This window comes from Gossypium hirsutum, chromosome D11 (assembly GCF_007990345.1).
Source record: "Gossypium hirsutum isolate 1008001.06 chromosome D11, Gossypium_hirsutum_v2.1, whole genome shotgun sequence".
Classification (NCBI taxonomy): domain Eukaryota; kingdom Viridiplantae; phylum Streptophyta; class Magnoliopsida; order Malvales; family Malvaceae; genus Gossypium; species Gossypium hirsutum.
Genome location: NC_053447.1, coordinates 60,068,655 through 60,092,055, shown reverse-complemented (window position 1 = coordinate 60,092,055; position 23,401 = coordinate 60,068,655). Strand labels below are relative to the sequence as shown.

At 32.6% G+C, this 23,401-nt stretch overlaps 1 protein-coding gene across 1 annotated transcript in view; it reads left to right on the top strand.

Moving 5' to 3' along the window:
- Positions 1–4,710, top strand: part of LOC107933845 (uncharacterized) — a 72,970-nt gene extending 68,260 nt beyond the window's left edge. The window contains exons 5-8 of the mRNA XM_041104620.1: positions 2,036–2,503; positions 3,168–3,548; positions 3,649–4,149; positions 4,257–4,710. Coding sequence (XP_040960554.1) covers positions 2,036–2,503; positions 3,168–3,548; positions 3,649–4,149; positions 4,257–4,361 — 1,455 coding nt within the window. The 3' untranslated portion in view covers positions 4,362–4,710. The remainder of the gene's footprint in view (positions 1–2,035; positions 2,504–3,167; positions 3,549–3,648; positions 4,150–4,256) is intronic.
- The last annotated feature ends 18,691 nt before the right edge of the window (positions 4,711–23,401 follow it).

Here is a 23,401-nt window from a genome sequence, read left to right as displayed (position 1 = left end):
TCCAGCAAATTCATTTCCCAAACTTCAAGAATTGAGAGTTGAAAGATGTGATAAGTTGTTGACCATTTTTCCATCTAATATGGTGACAACATTTCAAAGGCTGCACCGTCTAACCATAAAGACTTGTGGTTCCTTACAACAAGTATTTGAAATCATGCATGAAGAAAAAAAACCCGCTTTACCTCCAATCACTCAACTCAAAGAATTGCATATTGTAGGATTACCAAAGTTGAAATATATTTGGAAAAATGATCCCAGAGTAATTTTTTCATTTAAAAAAATCTGTTCAATATCTGTTTTTGACTGTCCAAGTTTGAAGAATGTATTTCCAGCCTCAATAGCCCAAGACCTACCGCAACTTGGTTATCTTCATATATTTCTTTGTGGAGTGGAGGAGATTGTTTCCAAATTAGGGGAAGGATCTGATTGGGAAGCGACTGTCAATTTCAAGTTTGATCGACTATGCACCCTTGCACTTTCGAATCTACCGAAATTGAAATGTTTCTACCCGGGTAAACATATTGCAAAGTGGCCAATGTTAAACAAGTTGGAATTAGTTGATTGTGGGAAAATGAAGATATTTGGTACACAAGTGAACACTAACAATGGACAACTTGACTCCTCAATCCCTCCACCACTTTTCTTGGTTGAAAAGGTACGAATCCTCTCACTCCTACTCAAAATATTAAATTATTCTTAAAAGTAACTTTCTTTTTACTCTAATTAACAAATCAAAGAAACTTTCTTAAATTCTAAATCTCGACCCTTATCCATAAATTATAAATCCAACCATGAACTCTAAAATCTAAAATTTTAGATTAAACTCTAAACCATCAATCTTAATTTACTATTATTGTTGGTTTTTTTATTTAATTAATTAACATAAAAATTTATGATAATTAAAATTAAAATATTATTTAGAAAACTAATTTATTGATGTAGAGAATATGATATTAATTAAGAATTTCTTTGAAAGTATATGGTGTTTCATTTATGTAACAGAAGCTATTCTTCCTGTCTGCACTTTTCTTTCTTAATTCAAAGATGAATATATTGACTCCTAAATTGTTTTTTGATTGGTTTTCAGATCTTCCCTAAACTACAACATTTGACATTAGATAGTGATTACATTGCAATGATAAGTGATGGTCAATTTTCAAGCAGCCTTTTTCATGAAATAAAAACTTTTGAAGTGAGTGGCGGCGGTGCTGAACCAATTGATTTCCGAATTTCTTTCCTTGAGAGATTCTACACTCTAGAAAACCTTACTATCTCTTGTAATATAAAAGAGCTATTCTGTACCGAAGGAGATACCGGTAATGAGGAGATGTATGCTGGGACTTTGTCAACAATTAGAAACTTAAAATTGGAAGGTCTTTATGATCTAAAAGATTATTTGTGGAAGCAAGACGTACAAGTGGGCCACATTCTACCCAAACTTGAGACTCTTGAAGTTCACCATTGTGACAATTTGATCAGCTTAGGATCATCCTCAGCATCATTTCAAAATCTCACCACATTGGATGTGTCGAATTGCAAAACAATGAAATACTTAGATACATGTTTAGTATTCCAAGGTATGGCCCAACTCAAGAAGTTGATGGTAAGAGACTGCATTTCAATGAAGGAAATAGTTGCAACTGAGGGAGATGAAGCAACTTGTGACATTATTTTCAGCAGGTTGAAAAGTTTGGAACTTGTGAATCTACCGCGACTTAAGAGCTTTTGTTCAGGCAACCACACATTTGGATTCCCGTGTTTAGAGGAATTAATAGTGAATGGTTGCCTTGAATTGGAGATATTTTGTAAGGGAGTTTTAACTAATCCACCATTATTGCAAAAAGTAGACTATGGAAAAGGTAATGGAAATTGGTGTAGTGACCTTAATAACACTATCCAAGAAATGTATTCAATAAAGGTATTACTGTATATTCCTTTAATTTAGCTTTGGTTATTCTTTCTTTCATGCGATTTGGGTTGGCTTCATTATAACCTTTATGAACTTTAATCCTTGTTTCTTTGTTGGATTTTGTAGGCTGGGTTCCAAGCTATCGAGTATTTAGTCCTCTCTGAATTTTCCAGGTCAATTGAAATATGGAAGGAGAACATTCATGGAAGTATAGATTTCAAGAAACTTAAGGTTTTAGAAGTTTATGGGTGTAATACCATGACATACATATTTAGCGTTTCCATGGCTTTAGATCTTTCGCAGCTAGAAGACATAAAAGTGAAACAATGCCCTATGATGAGGCAGATTATCAAAAAAGGAGCAGAGGAAACTGAAATGGATACACTCTTGTTACCCATGCTTAATTGGATAAGACTTGAGTCATGTTCAAGGTTGACAAGTTTTTGTATGGGAAGTATTACCCTGAAATGTTCATCTTTGCTTAAAATTGTAGTGGATGATTGCCCAAAGATGTATGCAATGGCATCTACAAGGGAGCAAGAGGATATAGAGGTAGTTGGCAGAGAAAAGATTACACCCTTTTTCAACCATAAGGTTAGTCTCTTCTCTTTTGCTTAGTGCTTTAACTTTTTAATTTATTTGGGTGAAAATTTAAATTAGATAATAGAAAAAGAAACTAGAGTACATAATTTTTACATAGAGAAACTAGAAATGTCCTATGTTAAAGACTGTTCTAATTGCATGTTATAACTAATATTGTAAGAGTATAATATGACAATGCAAAAATGTAATAAATAATAGTAAAGCATAAATGGTAACGGAGACTAGAGGTTTTTTTATGCAGTTCAGTTAAACAACCTACATCTTCGGCCTTGATGAAATTATCACCTTACAATTTTTTGTAGCATTGTAAGTTTTACAGCCAAGGTTCTAATAGAAATCACCTAATATGGGGACATTTAGAATTAGCCTTTTGAAATTTGTGTAATTCTCCATGTCAATTTCTAGAATTCTTTGAGCCGTGAAATAAAAATTTCATTCCTTAAGTAAAGATAATTCCTTAATCTTGAGAAAAAAAAAATTCTGACCATTAATTATATAATTGTTTTTAATGATAATTCAAATTGTTTTGTTTCTATTACTTGAACTTGAAGTTTATCAATCACATTAATAACAAATTCTTTAGCATTCATTAATGAGTTTATGTATTTATCATCACAAACATGCATAATTCATGCAATGAGGGTTGTGTCTGCAGGTTTTGTGTGCCAGGTTGCGGCAGTTGGAACTATCATCAACTAACATCAAAAAACTATGGCCTGATAAACCAGACAAGGCTATATCCCCTGGTGTTCTCAACTTACAAGTCTTACTTGTGAAGGGTTGCCACAATTTGGAATATCTATTCCCATCCTTTTTAGTCAAAAATCTTGAGCAGCTCGATACACTTTTCCTTCGCGATTGCGAGAACATGGAAGAAATAATCTTTACAGATGGATTAGCAGCCGCAACAGACGAAGGGGTACCTCAGACTTACTTGTTCACTAAGCTACGAAGACTGGAGCTCAATAGGCTTCCAAAACTACGGACATTCTGCCATCAAGAAAACTCAGAAACCCATACACTGTTCAACCAAAAGGTGATATTCTTCTTTTGTTTTTTTGTAGCAATATTTCTTTTCATATCTAAGTAGAATTCTAACTTGTTTTCCTCATTAACTACTTAAATAATTCCCGCAGGTTGCGTTTCCTAGCTTGGTCGATTTGATAATTGTAGGCATGGAAAAGTGTAGAAAGATATGGCATGATAAACTCACTATGGATTCATTTCATGAATTAACCGAGCTTTTGGTGGAACAATGCAACAAACTTTCGAATGTTTTACCATTTGATATGGTGGAAAGACTTGAAAAACTAGAAACGCTGCAAATAGTGGAATGTGAGTCGGTAGAAGAAATAATTGGACTAGCTGACAATCGTTCAAATGAATCGATTGAGCTCAAATCAACTATCAAGTTTCTGTTTCCTAAAATAGGACAGCTGATACTTCATAAGCTACCCAAATTGAAGGGTTTGTACTCCAAGGTCCATACTACAGATTGGCCATTGTTAAAACAATTGGAGGTGTGTGAATGCAGCAAGGTGGAGACATTCGCTGGGGAGTATATCAACTTTAGAGAAACACAAGGAGAGAACCACTCTGTTATCTCTGTTCAACAACCCCTATTTTGGGTCACTAAGGTAAGATCTCATAAATAAAAGGTCAATCTAAACAGATTTGCATATTTTATCAATCAGTTTAGAAGATTTGCCTTTATTTAACATATATATGTTTTTTAATTTCTCAGGAAACATTCCCCAATTTAGAAGAATTAGTTTTGGATGGGAATGTCAATATATGGCACGGACATGTAGCGGATCCGGAACAATATTTTCCCAAACTTAGAGAGTGATATTGTCTCGAAACATGGGTTACTATCTGTTGAACTTTGGCCTGCAATGCAACAGCAGAGAAGTCTTTGAAGCTCAACTTATGTAGCAGTTCTGTTTTGTTCAATTTGTAACTAGTTTAGTTCATTTTGCAATTAGTCTATATTTTGAAACACCAGGACTGGTTTGCTGATTGGTGTGATGTTTAGGTGATGATTGAACTGATAAGTCAGCTTATCCCATGTGTACAAGCAATGTTTTAATAGTCTCAATGCTGATTATTGGGGTTAGTTGAATATTTGGTAATGTATTTTGACTATAAATGTATTGTTTTCATATTGAATGATTAAGCATATCATTTTTGAGCAAGTAGATTGCTTCCTTGCTGTACGTTTGCGAGCAAGTAAATTGTTCTTTGTTTCTTCATGTTTTGTTCAATGTCTTCTTCTCTTCTTACGCTGCTGTTACAGCTCATTTTTAGGGTTAATCGGAACAGTGGTTTCGAGACTATAAATTTGAAGTCAAAATATTTATTTTATTATTTTATCATGGTTTACAGCATGGTAGACTATTGTGTGAAATTCTCAGAAAGAAATTTTACCGTTCAAAGGCTTAATTCGATAAAAAGGACTAAATTGAGTGAAGTGAAAAAGTTGTGTTCTATAAGCTAAAAGTATTAAATAGCTATAGAACTTTAAAGTGGAGGTATCTATATGGTAATTAGACCATTAATGTGTTAGTGGATGATAGTGGTTTGGCAATGTTGTAAATTTTAAATATTATAAAGGTTAATATAGTAAATTAGGTATTAAATGAATAAATAAAGAAAACATAAAGCTTTCATCTTTATTTTTCTTCCTCAATTGAAAGTTCAAGCAACAAAGAAGCCATGGATGCTGGAAAATTTCAGCAAGTCAAATTCCTTGCAAGTAAGCCCTTAAACTATCAGTTTCTTATAATTTTTACGTTTCTGAGATTGTTGCTTCGTAATCTAGCTAGCCCGTGCCTCTGAATTCGAAATTATTAAAGATTTAACATGTTTCAATTGTTGAATGCTTGAGTAAATTGATGATTTATGATAGATTATGAATATTTGATGCTAGATTTTCATCTTTTATCAAGTGATTTTTGAGAAAAATAACAATTTGGGACTAAATTATGAAATATGAAAATTTAGTGGTTAAAATGTGAAATAAATTGAAAATATGGGCTGATAGTAATATATGGAAAATTTGGATAGCTTGGGTTTGTGTTTAATTTCATGAAATTGTGATTTTATGTCATAAGGACTAAATTGCAAAAATGTGAAATTATGGGGCAAAAGTGTAAAATTAGTTTAAAGTAAATTTTGGATTAAATTGAATAGAGAGATAATTAAATAAGTTAATTTTGATATTATCTAGAATGAGAAAAGCAGAATTGGGATCTAGATCGGGGGAAAATTAAAGTATCGGATTAGTAGACCTAAATTCGTCATTTCAGCGAATGAGGTAAGTTCATATGTTTAATAAGCATTAAATTATACATGTTTAAATGCTTAATTGAGATAATTATGGTGAATGATAAAATATTGAATTTAATTGCGATTACAATGCTTTGGAAATGTTCGACGGAGATTCAACAAAGTAAAAGTCCCAGATGAGCCTTAGGAATAGATAGGATACAAATGTCATGACATTAGGGTTACCGAGATTACGTGTAAGACCATATCTGGGATATGGCATTGATATGAGACTTCATGTAAGGCCATGTCTGGGACATTGGCATCGATATGTGATTTCGTGTAGGACCATGGCTAGGCTATTGGCATCGATACGAGATTACATGTAAGACCATACCTGGGATATGGCATTGTTATGGTGCTATGTGTACGAGATCCCTGAGTATCCTTTATTATTCCAAATGGTTCAACAGGAAGAGTGGATAAAATATGGTTATAAGTGATGGTACAACGAAAGCAAAGTATTCGTGACAGAAATCAACAAGTAAGTGAAAGTTGAGAATGAAAGTACGATCGAGTTAAGCAAGATAGGTACGTACAGAACCTATGTGAGAATCGAATGAAAGTTAATTGGTGAGTCATACCGTATTATGTATATAAAATGAGAAAGATATGTGTTTAAATATGTTTTATACCAAAATGTGCTCATTTGTCTATATGGAAGTATGAATTGAATGTTATATGAGAATTAAATTGATTAAACTTGTGAAAGCTAAGGTTAGCTACGTAAGTGATTATGCGATTGAATTGTGTTATACTTTATGTAATTACTTAAATGTGTTTAGTTGATAAAATGAGTTTATTAGCCGTACGAACTTACTAAGCTTTATAGATTACTTTGTGTTATTTTTTCTATGTTTATAGTGTTTCAAAGGCTCGCTCGAGTTGGAAGTCGTCTGAGATCCCATCACACTATCCAGTTATGGTTTCGATAATTAAAAGATTTGAAATTTTGGTTAAGTGGCATGTATAGGCTAGTTGGTTTGTTAAGTGTATAAGTGATTTTGGATATTGGTGCCTATATGATTGAAATGTATTGAGCCATGAGATTTGGCTTGTTTATAATATAAGGTTTGATATGTAGATGACCTTATAATTGGTATGTGATTGTGGTAATGTGGTAAGCTTTAGTAAAGTTATTGATGCATTAGTGGAAGTGCCCAAATTGATATTCAGGATAGATGAATAATGGTATTTATGTGTTCGTTTATATTGGTATTGAGAGGTTAGGTTGCAATTGAGATGATGAAAAAGGAATGAGGTATTTTAGGTCTAAAAGACATTGATTTACATGCCTTGTTAAATTGGTTTAAATGATGATTTGTTTGGTTAAATAATAAACCATATCGATTTGATATGTTTGTGGTTAGGCAAAAGTTTGTGTATGAATAGATGAAACGGTTGAATTGGTATGGCATGTTTGATGCAATTGTGGTTAATATTTGATGCATGAATTCACAATGTTTAAGCTGCATATTGTGTATAAAAATGGTATATTTTGTGCTTGTGTAAGGTTGACCCTTGTGGTTGGCAAATGGCCTATATTCGTCCACACGGTTGTTTACATGGGCGTGTAACGTTTGTTACTTAGAAAATTCTAAAAATTTTAGAAATTTTTATGTGTAACCAGTTTAATCCGAACCTTCTTAAAAGCATATTTTAGATCTCGTAGACCTATTTAAGGGACAATGTGATTATGAATGAATGTGATATGATGATACATGATCAATTTATATGAAATGTTTGTATAATGATGTAAATTATTTGGTAATGCCTTTTAACCCTAGTCTAGCGACAGATATGGGTTAGGGGTGTTACATTTATTGGTACCAGAGCTACGATTTAGTCGATTTTAGGACTAACATAGCATATGTGAGTCTAGCTATACATGCCATATTTAACCTGTGATAGTGTGATATCTCCCGACTTTGATGAAATTTGTTTATTTAGACAAATGTGCTTTCCAACCGAGCTAATCTCGATAGTGCAGAGTGTGATACTCAAATATTTGAGTGAAAATGTATTTATGATGAGTTGAAATTCATAAAGGTATGAATGAGAGTGCATTATATTTGTTATTGATAAATGTTATGTTAAGTGCATGTATATGTGAGAGCTAAATTTGAGGCTTTACAACCCTCACCCCCTCATCAGTAAAGTGTTACAATTAAATTCGTAAGATTTAGATTGAATAAGCTCACAAGTGTGGAATTACAGAGTTCCAAAATTGAAGGGTTAATACTGTGATCAAATAAGAGAATGAGTCAGCAAGTAAAGACAGTACAAAAGAGATAGTGGATTGTTTTGAAGGCCATTCGGATTATGCAAAGTCATTGTTAAAGAAGAAGTTGAATTTAATGAAACAAAATATTCAGGTATGATATCTAAAGAATATATTAACTGAAAATTCTTTTGAATTGATTTCCGTTAATGATGGGATAATGAGAAATCATTAATGTCAGAGATACACAGTGGAATAACGTTTGAATTGTAAAGATAGTTGAGTACAGAGGTTATAGTCGAATAGTTTATGACGATTTCTTCTGAGTACTCTATGTGTTTGTCTACTTTCAGAGGTATATGTGGCTAAATATCTTCAAATGAAATTCTTATCGTATGACAACATTAGCTAAATATACTAACAGACGAAAGCATTGTTGGTTTGTTTGGGTTATGTTCGGCATTGCTCTATCTTTCATTGGTTTCCATTTCTTTTTGTTAAAGAAAAGTTGATGTTAGAATCTGTGTGATGATAATATTATGTTCCTACTGATTATTGTACTACTTAGTATACATGAAGGTTATATTTCTTCTGTCATAATTAACTTCAGTGTGTATGAATTTTATTTTTTTCTGGATTTTTTCTCTGGGATATCATTGAAAAAAATTCATCTGATATAGAGTTTTTGAAAATTCAGTAAGGTTTTACATCTTAGATTTCGGTATCTCAATTTTTCTATGATTATAAATTTTGGTTTGATTATGGGAATACAGTGGTACAGATCTAAGATTTACAGAAATTGTGTTTCTGCACTGATTGTATTTGGAACTATATTCGATTTTCCTTTTTGCTTTATAATTCATTATCGATAATTGGGATATTAACTATTTATATGTACGTGAAGTCGGTCTTATTATGGCATTATGATTTTTTTATCTGATGAAGGTGGCTTTAGTATAGTTCAATGCTTATATGATTAATGGTTGAGATATCTTCATTATATAATCCTTTCTAGTTTTCTTGAAAGAGAATTGACATCGGCAAAAGCTTAAATGATAGAAGATCAAGTTAAAATCTGTATAATAGTTATCACTTCCAGGTAAATCTTGATATATGTCAATAAGCAAAGACGGAATGTTATGTTTGAATTATGCAGTTTTTAAAGATCTTTGATTAGAACTCTGAAGAAATTGTGACAAATTGTATGTCTGAGTTATCTTGATTACAAGAAGAAAGGTTCTCTTTGAAAAGTTATTGTTTGACAGCCAGGATCGATTCAGTTGTTTAGCTTGATGAGATTATTTACTTGAAGGGTTAATTGAGTTATATGTGTTTGAGTTTATCATTGGGTTCAGAAATAAAATTTTGATCATTCATGGGTAAATAGATGAATAGTCTGAATGTAGAATTCATATTCTAGAAGACATGATACAAAATTATATCCATCAGATTAGTTTTAAATCAGAAATGTGATTGTAAATGAAAGTTGTTCTGTTTGTAAATTGAACAGTTTAGAGTATTGTTAACTGAAGCATCAGTTCTATCTGAATCAGTTAAAGCTGTATGAAAAGAGTTTTTCAACATGTGAATTAGAGATGGTTGACATTGTATTTGTGCTAAATAGTTAGCAACATAAATTGAGTGGTGAGTAATGTAATTTATTTGATTTTACAGAAAAATCTGAAATTAGAGTTATCAAATATGGCTTGAATTGTCGGAAGAGTTTTGAGTTAGCAATTGATTTCCATCCGGAGAAAACGATTACAGTCACGTATATGCTGATTAGGAAACATTTGTATGTCTTACGAGCGATCATTACGCGATTGATCTTATCGAATGATGAATAGTTATTAGTTGAATTAGAAACTAAATTGGTGTTTATTCTGTGAATTTGTGAAGTTTAAAAACGTGTCAACGACTTCTGATTCAAAATTTCAAATGTGGAATCGATGATTACTTGTTGTTTCGAGATAGTGTGCATATACCGAATAGTTCAAAGATTGTATAACAATTGTTACAGGTAGCTCACAATGGTAGTTAGTCTATTCATACGGGAGTAATAAGATGTATAATGATTTGAGATAGTTATGCGGTTGAATGAGCATGAAATGTGATATTTCTGACTTTGTAACCAAATGCTTGAGTTATGATCAATTAAAATTGATTATTAAGTGTCTTCGAGACTGTTATAGCATGTGTTGATATCAGAGTAGTAATGAAATAGAGTTTTGATGAAATTTTGTATCAGGATTATTCTTATCATTGAAAAAGATAGATGTTATCTGAACTATTGTTGACTGTTTGAGGAAGTATGTATATTTTATCTTCGTACGTAGACTTTCTTCCTTGATAGACTAGCTAAATTATATATTTTTGAGATTGTTAGTTTGCACAGGGTGCCAGCCTTCATTGTTTTGGATAGAGATCTGAAGTCTATATAGTGGTATTGTATGATTGTAGTTACCGAACTCCGTTGTATTGGATCTAAATTTTTGAAAAAAAAGATTAACGGGATTAATTTCGTCAGTGAAATTGAAGAGAAAGTGAAAGTAATTTGTAACAGTTAGAAAGCTGTTTCAGATTGACAGAAAACTTAGCAGACTTGATACATAAAATTATTGAACTTCAGTTAATGGACTGAGTGTTTGTGAAATTATTATTATGAGAATAGAACTTCTCGACTTAACTATAAAGAGAAGTTGGTTTCGTGATTATTTGGGCTGTATGAAATTATTAAAAAGGTAAGACTAGTGACTTCTTTAACTAACTTGGGAAGGTTCATATTGTACTATATGTATCAATGCTGCGACGGTAAAGATCAGACTTTTCGCATAAATTTTCTTCGACCGAGATTGAGAAACGATCCGTTATGTTATAGAGTAAAGTGCAAATTAGAATATTAGTTCAAAAGATTAAGGAGTTATGAAATCAGAAGCTATGTGAGAATTTGAAAGTATTACGTGAAAGAAAATCTTTAATCTATTTGCTGAAAGATTTTCAGGGACGAAAATCCCGAAGGGGGGAGAGTTGTAATAGCCCGTTTTTAGGGTTAACCGGAACGGTGGATTTAGGACCAAAATTTTGAAGTCAAAATATTTATTTTATTATTTTATTATCATTTACAGCATGATAGAATTATTGTGTGAAATTTTCGTAAAAAAAATTTACAGTTTAAAGGCTTAATTCGGTAAAAAGGACTAAATCGCATAAAATGCAAAAGTTGTGTTCTATAAGCTAAAGGTATTAAATAACTATAGAACTTTAAAGTGGAGGTATCTATATGGTAATTAGACCATTAATGTGTTAGTGGATGATAGTGGTTTGGCAATGTTGTAATTTTTAAAGATTATAGGTTAATATAATAAATTAGGTATTAAATGAATAACTAAAGAAAACATAAAGCTTTCATCTTTTTTTTTCTTCCTCAACCGAAAGTTCAAGCAACAAAGAAGCCATGGATGCTGGAAAATTCCAGCTAGTCAAATTCATCGCAAGTAAGCCCTTAAACTATCAATTTCTTATAATTTTTACGTTTTTAAGATCGTTGCTTCGTAATCTAGCCAGCCCGTGCCTCTAAATTTGAAATTGTTAAAGATTTAACATGTTTCCATTGTTGAATGCTTGAGTAAATTGATGATTTACGATAGATTATGAATATTTGATGTTAGATTTTCATCTTTTATAAAGTGATTTTTGAGGAAAATGTCAATTTTGGACTAAATTATTAAATGTGGAAATTTAGTGGTTAAAATGTGAAATAAATTAAAAATATGGGCTGATAGTAATATATGGAAAATTTGGCTAGCTTGGGTTTGTGTTTAATTTCATGAAATTGTGATTTTATGTCATAAGGACTAAATTGCAAAAATATGAAATTATTGGGGCAAAAGTATAAAAGTACTTTAAAGTAAATTTTGGATTAAATTGAATGGACAGATAATTAAATAAGTTAATTTGATATTATCTAGAATGAGAAAAGCTGAATCGGGATCTAGATCGAGGGAAAATCAAAGTATCGGATTAGTCGACCTACATTTGCCGTTTTAGCAAATGAGGTAAGTTCGTATGTTTAATAAGCATTAAATTATACATGTTTAAATGCTTAATTGAGATAATTATGGTGAATTCTTAAATATTTAATTTAATTGCGATTACAATGCTTTGGAAATGTTCGATGGATATTTAACAAAGTAAAAGTCCCGGTTGAACCTTAGGAATAGATAAGATACAAATGTCATGACATTAAGGTTACCGAGATTACGTGTAAGGCCATATCTGGGATATTGCATCGATATGAGACTTCGTGTAAGACCATGTCTGGGACATTGGCATCGATATGTGATTTCGTGTAACACCATGGCTGGGCTATTGGCATCGATGCAAGATTACATGTAAGACCATATCTGGGATATGGCATTGTTATGGTACTATATGTATGAGATCCCCGAGTATCCTTTAGTATTCCAAATAGTTAAATGGGAAAAGTGGATGAAACATGGTTATAAGTGATGGTACAACGAAAGCAAAGTATTCGTGGCAGAAATCAACAAGTAAATGAAAGTTGAGAATGAAAGTATGATCGAGTTAAGCAAGATAGGTATGTATAAAACCTATGTGAGAATCGAATAGAGGTGAATTGGTGAGTTCATACAGTATCATGTATATGAAATGAAAAAGATATGTGCTTAAATATATTGTATACCAAAATGTGCTCATTTGGTTATATAGAAGTATGAATTGAATGTTATATGAGAATTAAATTGATTGAACTTGTGAAAGCTAAGGTTAGCTATGTAAGTGATTATACGATTGAATTGTGGGATCATATGAATTGTGTTATACTTTATGTAATTACTTAAATGTGTTTAGTTGCTAAAATGAGTTTATTCGCTGTACGAACTTACTAAGCTTTATAGCTTATTTGTGTTATTTTTCTATGTTTATACTGTTTCGAAGGGTCGCTCGGGTTGGAAGTCGTCGGAGATCCCATCACACTATCCAGTTATGGTTTCGATAATTAAAAGATTTGAAATTTTGGTTAAGTGGCATGTATAGGCTAGTTGGTTTGTTAAGTGTATAAGTGATTTTGGATATTGGTGCCTATATGATTGAAATGTATTGAGCCATGAGATTTGGCTTGTTTATAATATAAGGTTTGATATGTAGATGACCTTATAATTGGTATGTGATTGTGGTAATGTGGTAAGCTTTAGTAAAGTTATTGATGCATTAGTGGAAGTGCCCAAATTGATATTCAGGATAGATGAATAATGGTATTTATGTGTTCGTTTATATTGGTATTGAGAGGTTAGGTTGCAATTGAGATGATGAAAAAGGAATGAGGTATTTTAGGTCTAAAAGACATTGATTTACATGCCTTGTTAAATTGGTTTAAATGATGATTTGTTTGGTTAAATAATAAACCATATCGATTTGATATGTTTGTGGTTAGGCAAAAGTTTGTGTATGAATAGATGAAACGGTTGAATTGGTATGGCATGTTTGATGCAATTGTGGTTAATATTTGATGCATGAATTCACAATGTTTAAGCTGCATATTGTGTATAAAAATGGTATATTTTGTGCTTGTGTAAGGTTGACCCTTGTGGTTGGCAAATGGCCTATATCCGTCCACACGGTTGTTTACATGGGCGTGTAACGTTTGTTACTTTGAAAATTCTTAAATTTTTAGAAATTTTTATGTGTAACTAGTTTAATCCCGAACCCTCTTAAAAGCATGTTTTAGATCTCGTAGACCTATTTAAGGGACAATATGATTATGAATGAATGTGATATGATGATTAATGGTCAATGTATAGAAATGTTTGTATAATGATGTAAATTGTTTTGTAATGCCTCTTAACCCCAGTCCAACGACGGATACGGGTTAGGGGTGTTATAGCTGCTGCCAAAATCTGAACAAATGGTATTGAGAGCCTGTCATCTTTGAGGGCCTCTATTGTTGGTTGCTGTTTATTGAATCTTTGAAGAGAAAGAAATTGAAGGTACTTTTTTTTGTTGCTGCAAATGAGTTTTTCACCACCACCGCCACCTGTCTTCGCTAGTGAAATCTACCACATATGGGTAGTGAAAATGAAGACTTACTTGCAAGCACACGACCTGTGGAATATAGTGGAGACTGACATAGAACCACCTCTTTTGAGGGCCAACCCAAACATAGCACAAATCAGATAACACAGTGAGGACTATGCTAAGAAGCATAAAGTAATGTCATGCTTGCAAAATAGAGTTTTTGATTTGATTTTCACTCGGATAATGGCCTGTAACACTCCAAAGCAGGCCTGAGAGAGGTTGAAGGAAGAGTTTTTAGGGTCTGATAAAACCAGGTAGCAACAGTTGATCAATTTGAGAAGAGACTTTGAGAATCTAAATTTGAGAGAATCTGAAACCATTAAGTAGTACTCTGACAGAATAATGGCCATAGTCAACAACATCAGGCTCCTTGGAGATGATTTCATTGATAGAAGAATAGTTGAGAAGGTCATTACAACCCTTCTTGAAAAATATGAGTCAAAGATCTCTTCATTGGAGGACTCGAGAGATTTATCAACCATTTCACTGTCAGAGTAATATCTGCTTTGTATACACAAGAGCAAAGAAGGGCCAACAGGTTGGAGGAGCATCCTGAAGGAGCCGTCCAGGCAAAAAGTAAATATAGCTCAGGCTCGAGTTACGAGGGAAATAAACCTTGGCTTGATAAAAGGGAAAAGATGCTGGAAAGAAAAAGGTTCCCACTATGCATTCACTACAAGAAGTCTACACACTTGGAGAGGTACTGCTGGTATAGACTTGACATTCAGTGTAGGAGCTGCAAGTAGTTTGGTCACATTAAAGAGGTCTAGAAAAAAAAGAATAGCAGAAACTCAACAGTAGAACCAAGCTCAAGTTGTTGAGGATATTCAAGCTCAAAAGGAGCATGTTTTCTCTGTATCCTATTTTGCAACCCCAAGTAAGGTCAAAAGGGGCTAGTTGCTAGATAGTGGTTGCACTTATCATATGGCATCTGATGAAGGGTCATTTAGAGACCTTGACAGTAGCTTTGTCTCCAAAGTTAGAATAGGGAATGAAAACTTCATTGAGGCTAGAGGTTGAGGCAATGTTGTAATCAACACACATTCAGATAATAAAACAATTTCAGATGTCTTTTTTGTACCAATATAGTCCAAAATCTGCTTAGTGTTAGTCAATTAATAGAGAAGGGTTACTCTCTTACTTTTAAGAATAAATTCTATGTTATTGAGGACTCACTTGGTTAAGAACTAGTGATAATAGCTATGACTGAAATATGTTTTATGTTAGATGTGAATCAGTTAGAAATGAAGGCTTATGCTATTTTGGCAGATGAGGCTTGTTTATGGCACAAAAGGTTAGGCCATGTTAACTATAGGTCACTTGGTTTGCTGCGTAAATTTGATTTGGTTGAAGATATGTCCAGGGCTGAGGTCAAGGATAGAGTTTGTAAGGTTTGTCAGCTTGAAAAGTAAGTGAGACTTCCATTTCCAGTTAACAAGGCATGAAGAGCTCGAGACATGCTTCAATTGGTCTATACTGACATTTGTGGACTAATAAAGACCTCCTCTCTAAGTAACAACATATACTTTATGTTGTTTATAGATGATTACATAATGTTATTCTAGGTGAATTTTCTAAAAAAAAAATAGAAATACTTGAAGTATTTAGCAAGTTCAAAGCCTTAGCTAAAAATCAATCAAGTTGCAAGCTAAAGGCCTTGAGATCATACAATGGCACTGAGTATTTGTCAGAAAGGTTTCAGAAGTTGTGTGAGTAGGCTGGAATTTAGCATCAATTGAAAATTATCTATACACTTTAGCAAAATGGTATCTGTGAAAGGAAGAATTGAACAGTGCTTGACATGGCTAGATGCCTACTGCTTAAAAGCGAATTGCCAAGTAATTTTTGGGTTGAGGCTATGAACACTTCAGTGTACTTGCTCAACAGATTACCAACAAATGCAATCAAAGACAATACTCCTTTTGAAGCATGGCATAAGGCAATTGTTTCTCACCTAAAAGTGTTTGATTGTGTTTGTTATACACTTGTTCTAGCTGAGAAGAGAACCAAACTAGAAACAAGGTCTATGCTGGGGATCTTTGTTGGTTATAGCAGCACAAATAAGGGTTATAGGGTCTTTGATCCCTCTACCAAAAGGATCATGGTGAGTTGGGATGTGAAATTTGATGATGGAAATGTATGGAACTAGAATGATACAGATAAAAATTGTGTGAACAAGGTCAGCAAGATAGTGATATGTAACCAGTTGAAGAAGAAGAACAAATTGATGATAGGTTTGATGATGTACCGGTGAGAGGCACAAGAACCATCACTGACATCTATCAAAGATGTGATGTGGCAATACTAGAGCCTACAAACTTTGATGAGGCTTCTAAAGAAGATTGTTGGAAAAGGGAAATGGAAGTTGAAATGAAGATGGTACATAAGAACAACACATGAAAACTAGTTGATAGGCTAGTCCAAAAAAGAATCATCAGTGTAAAGTGGGTGTTTAGGGTCAAGTACAATGCTGATGGGTCTTTGAACAAGCACAAGGCTAGGCTTGTAGTGAAGGGAGACAACCAACAATATGGCATTGACTTCTCAGAGACCTTTGGTCCAGTTACAAGGTTAGATACTATAAGACTTTGGTTTGCCTTGGCTACTCAAAAGCAATGAAAAGTGCACCAATTAGATGTCAATTCTACTTTTCTAAATGATTTCCTCAAGGAAGATATAATCATTGAACAACCAAATGGGTTCAAGGTTTCTGGTGAAGAGCATAAAGTTTATAGGCTTAAAAAGGCCTTGTATGGTCTGAAGCAGACACCAAGGGTCTGGAATGACAGAATCAATGCATATTTGTCAAGGCTTGGGTTTGAGAAGAGTATTAGTGAGCCTACTCTCTACATGAAGAAATCAAATAATAAAATCTTGCTGATTGTGTCACCATATGTAGATGATCTGTTGGTAACTGGTAGCAAAAGGAAGATGATTAAAGAGTTCAAAAGACAAATACATGATGTTTTCGAAATGAATGATTTAGGAGAGATGACTTACTTCATTGGCATGGAAGTAAAATAGTCTGATCATGCTATCTTCATAAGTCAGTAGGCTTTGGCTTTGAAGATTTCAAACAAATTTTGCATGAAAAAATGCAAAATTGTTAGCACACCAGTGCCTCAAGGTGAAAAGCTAGCTAGCAAAGGTAACTATGAAAAAGTTGATAAGAAGGGGTATAGGAGCCTTATAGGTTGTCTGGTCTATTTGATAGTTACAAGGCCTGATATCATGTTTGTTGTTAGCCTTCTATATAGGTTCATGCATTGTTGTAATGTTGTTCACTTTAAGGCAGCCAAAAGAGTCCTTAGATATGTAAAAGGAACTTTGGACTATTGAGTAAATTTTTTTATGACTAAAGAACTCAAGCTGATAAGCTACTCTGATAATGACTGGGCAGGGTCTATTGATGATATGAAGAGAACATCTAGCTACTTTTTCACTCTAGGCTCAAGGGTTTTCTGTTGGGGTTCAAAGAAACAACAAACCATGGCTCAATCAATAGTAGAAGCAGAGTATATTGCAGTTGCTGCTGTAGTCAATCAAGCCATTTGGCTAAGAAAGCTCTTATGTAATTTAAATGAAAGCCAAGATGAAGCTGCTGAAATTAAAGTTGACAATTGGTCAACTATTGCCATAGAAAAAAAAAATCCTGTGTTTCATGGCAAAACAAAGAACTTTAATATTAAATATCACTTTGTTAGGGAGGCTGAACAATCAAAGGAAGTTAATTTGATCCATTGCAATTGAAAAAATCAACTTGCTGATATTTTAACTAAGTCTCTTAGTGCTATAAGGTTTGACAACTTAAGAAGAAGTATTGGTGTTTGTTGCATACAGTCCAAGGAAGAGTGTTGAACTTTGGCCTGCAATGTACTTGTAGATAAGTCATTGAAGCTCAACCAATGTAGCAGTTCTATTTTGTTCAATTTGTAACTAGTTTAGTTTATTTTGTAATTAGCCTATTTTGAAACACCAAGACTAGCTTGCTGATTGGTAGGATGTTTAGGTGATGATTAAGCTGATAAGTCAGCTTATCCCATGTGTACAAGCAATGTTTTAATAGTCCTAATGCTGATTAGTGGGGTTAGTTGAATATTTGGTGATGTGTTTTGACTATAAATGTATTGCTTTCATATTGAATGAGTAAGTAGACCAGTTTTGAGCAAGAAGATTGCTTCCTTGCTATACATTTCTGAGCAAGTAAATTGTTCTTTATTTCTTCATGCTTTGTTCAATTCTTCTATTCTTTTGCTACTACCAAAGCCCCAACACTATCTTAGAATGTTTCATTTAGTCATTTGAAAAAGTGTTACCTTCAATGAATTATTTCCATGTGAAGGAGTTGGAGATGAAAATGAAAATGCAGGAACACTTGCTTGCTTGAAGGAATTAAGTTTGTATTATCTTCCTGAGCTGACACATCTCTAAAAAAACAAACTATCACTTTTAGAAGTTTTCTACAAGTGTTGGAATCAGACAAATTTAAAAATTTAGTGCCATGTGTCATTCAAGCATTTGACAATATCAAAATGCCATGGATTTAGAAATTTAGTAACATTCACAATAGCTAAAAACATGGTACAATAAAATCAAATTGTTTAATTTTTACATGATAATTTAAATTCTAAAAAATAAAGCTTAAAATCCTTAAAAATGACCATTTGAATAAATATTTAATCCTAATCAAATTCCTTCCAACTTTCACCTTGTGCATTTAATCGTAGTAGATGAATAGTTGATGTAAGAGGATTTGCATTAGTCATTCTATTCAACAGAACTAAGAGCATTTATTCTTGACATATTCATTCATTTGAATCATTCTAAGCATCATGAGTTTTTGTTCACGCAACCATGATTTTAGGTTCCCATGTTTAGAGAAATTGACAATAAAAGGTTGCCTTGAGTTAAAGAGTAAAGATGAAAAAGGGTAAAAGAGTAGAAATTAATATGTTCTTATTTAAAAGAATTTAGATAAAATTATTGGAATGGAGTAAGTACGAAAGCTTTATGTGTTTCCATGTTTTTTGGGTTATAAACTTTCGATATTTAATATTAAATGTGATGGCAGAAGATTATAAAAAAAAAGGACTCCACACCTTGAATAAACCACAAAGCATGTTATAACACATTTGGTTTATTAAAAAAAAAACAAAGTAAATATTCAGTTTTTAGAGTTAGATATGAATTTACAATTAAATAATTGTGTAAATAATAGTGAAAAATTCAATTGAATCCTTTCTAAAAAATTCTTACATTATTCAATTAATAATTCTTACCTTCTTTTTGAAAATTTTACTATTTATTTTCTCATAATAATATCATTTATGCCACCAAGATTTTTAGGTGTTGCAAAACCTAAATCATAAATAATCTCATTAATATATAGCAAATTTTAAAAATAAAATATTATTTCCTCATTACTTCATCAGTTAAATGTTAGTGCAAATCTCCTATGAGGAAAATCTCGAGCACACGAACGGAACTCAAACAGAAAAAGAAGAAATAGGACAAGGATCCAAGGCGTGTATCAAGCCATTATCTTTGAGGTTATATTCGCCCCCACCTATCTTCGGTGTGCAAATGAGTTCCAAGCACATTAATCTCGATGATACGATGAAGCCAATGACTATTTTCATTTTGCATTGACGAGAATAGTCCACTACGCACTGAGTATTGTATAACAAGAAACTCAATTTCTACAAAGGATTTATGCATTAATACTTTATAGAATAATTTAATAACATTAGAAAATGAAAGAAGGAAAGAATATTAAAATTTGTTGGTGTGATTTCCAAATGAAATCCCGTTCCTATTTATAGGAATTTTCATGTCTCTTCATAGAGACATCTTTTAATAGGTATCTTTCTGAATAATAATGTCTTTAAAATAAGAATATAATTATTCATTTAATATTATAACTATTCAAATAATATTATTTAAATAGTTATAATTCATTTTCAAAAAATCAAATAATATAATTTTTGATTAATTACATCCATTCATTTATAGTTATTGGAACACTATAAATATTTGAAAATGTTCCAACAATCTTCCCCCATTTTCAAAATATTTTAGATTTTGATATTCTTGAAAATCAATTTGCATAAATGAAGGTATCTTACAATTGAACCTTCACTTAGTGAAAACATGCTAAAGTTAATCGAAATTGCATGGTAGACTAAGCTTTGAATCAACTATTCCATTTGATTAACTGAACTCATCTCACATAATGATTTAAACATCAGTCAATGCATACTACTAGGGACACTATTATGGCCATGTGTTTGTGCCCTCTTTTCATGAGTGCTATCAGAGCCAAGCCCTTGAGCACCTAGAAGCGGCCACACTTCCACTCACATAGGTAGATCCCATCAAGAATGTTCCCGTAATTATAACACTCTAACATATTTATGTTATAGGTCCATTAAGAGTACATTACTCATCCTTCCCTTATCATTATGGTTACCTAGCATTTTAATCTTAGGATGGATTTATTTATAGTGCTAACTGTAACACACCTTACCTGTGTCTGATGCCGGGATAGGATACGAGGCATTACTAGTCTTAAACACAAGCAACCATACAAAGCCATAAAATTTCATTCACTTTTAAACTATTTACACACATGCATATCATCCCTTATAAAGGCCTACAAGGCCTTAAACATACATTGGAAGTGGTTCGAAACTAAACCGAAAACTTTGGAACACAAAGAAAATTTTCATGTTTTAGAGGGTCACACTTAGTCACATTCAATATGCATCATCAATAACTCTTATACGAGCATAATTATATCTAATTAACATACTATACCATTAAGCAACACTTAGCCATTGGGCATCAAGACTTCTAGCACATACAACCATTAGGAATTTAGGCCATACCCATCATCATGTATCATGCAAACACAACTCACATCACAAGACATTGGCATATAATTAATATATATATATTTAGGCTTACAACCAATTAGCCAATATAAGCCAAGTTACATGGCTACATATAAATCAAAATGTTTGGCCAAAACATAAAAACTCATACACAAAATGACTGAGTCCCTATACATGCCATAAACTTAAAATGCTTGAATACGTTGATACCGATCAATAGCTTGATAGTGTGATAGAATATCAGACGATCTCCAACCCGAGCTAGTATCTGTGACACTATTGGAAAAAGAAAGAAAGGGGGTAAGCTATATAGCTTAGTAAGTTGGTATGTAAATAATAAACAATCTGTTAACATGCTTTTACCAATCCTCACAATATGTTCTCAAGATAATACAATCATAATTGCACAAAGTTCCACTATTTACTCATGTCCACATCAAGCTATCTACTCAAGTCATAGTCACTAAATTATTTATATCTTGCGCTACGAAACTCCAAATTAAGATCCACTTAATTTTCTCGAAACTAGACTCACATATCTTCTTACCATAAAATTTTTAGAATTTTTGGTTTAGCCAATAAGTACAATTAATTCTTCAAATTCGTCCCTATTCTGCTGTCTGACAGTTCCGACCATTCTTCTTTAAAAATTAATTATCTCTTAGTACAGGATTCGAATGATATTCTCGTTTATTTCTCTTGAAAATAAACTCATTAAAAATTTTAATCATATAAATTCTAACTCATAATTATTTTTATACAATTTTTAATGATTTTCCAAAATCAGAATAGAGGATTCCAAAATCATTCTGACCTTATCTCACAAAAATTCAAATATTTCATAATATGAGATTTTTTGCTTACACCGTTTCTTCTATGTGAAACTAGACTCAATAAGCTTTAATTTATTGTCTTATTGAACCTTTAATACGATTCCCATAATTTTTGGTGATTTTTTTCAAAGTTATACAACTGCTACTATCCAAAACTATTTTATTGCAAATTTTACTCTTTCATGATTTCTTTGTATTCACATTTTTTTAGACACACATCACACCAAAGCATATCCATAACTAGCCACAATAGCTAATAATTATCTTATATTTACATGCCATTCATTGGCCAATTTCACCTATATGTCAACAATAGAGACTTAAACATATCATATCTCAATTTAATTTGGCCTACAAGCCTCACACAATCATCAATCAAATTTGCCACATATTTATACCTCATAAGTATAGACCTATAATCACAAGGTCATCACAAGATCATTCTCATAAGTATGACTTACTAAATTACATTCTTGCCAAATGTCCAATATACATTGAGTTCATTATGCATGAATTTTTCGTACATACCTGTATCCTTTCAACATGATCATACATTGTCTTTTCTTTGACATAATCTTTGGATTACCAGTTGAACCACTTGGAATACTAAGGATACTCGGGAAAACTCATACATAATGTATCGTACCAATTCCATGTCCCATTCATGGTCTTACATGGAAATCTCGTATCGATGCCACTAGCCCATCTATGGTCTTACACAAAATCTCATATCGATGTCAATAGCCCAGCTATGGTCTTACACGAAATCTCAAATCGATGCCAATAGTCCCACTATGGTCTTACACATAAACTCTGTCATGGTCCAACCATGGTCTTACGTTCATAGTACCATAACCTGGTTATGGTCTTCTCATCAGAATGGCATAACCCAGCTATGGTCTTATATATAAACACTGCCATGGTCCAACCATGGTCTTACGTTCAGAGTGTCATAACCCAGTTATGGTCTTATACGGGATCTCAAATCGATATCGGGACATCATCAACCGAATTCACAAAACAATTATACAATTCATGCTATATGAAAACATTAAATACATAATAATGTGATGTTGCATTATTTACATACGAACTTACCTCGGTAGCATAATCGGTGAAAAGGACTTATTCATTATATTCTTTACTTTTCCCCCGTTCTAAATTCGAATATCGTCTTTCTTGATCTAAACTTTATCATATTTACACATTTGCCCTAGGCTCGTAAAATGAAATCCATTCAATTTATTTACTATCCATGCCTAATTGAGCCTTTTTCATGCTTATAGCAGCCCACATATTTCACTTATTCACTCTTTTATCACACAATTTATCACATTTCTCAATTTAGTCCTAAATTGACATTTTTATTAAAAAATCACTTTACAAATGTTGTTTATCTAACAACAAGGATGCATTTCCTATCATCAATTAGAAAAATACACATATATTCATCAATGGAAAAATTTTCAAACTTCAACAGTTTTGAAAACAAAGGTACGGAATAGCTAAATCGAGTTAGCAC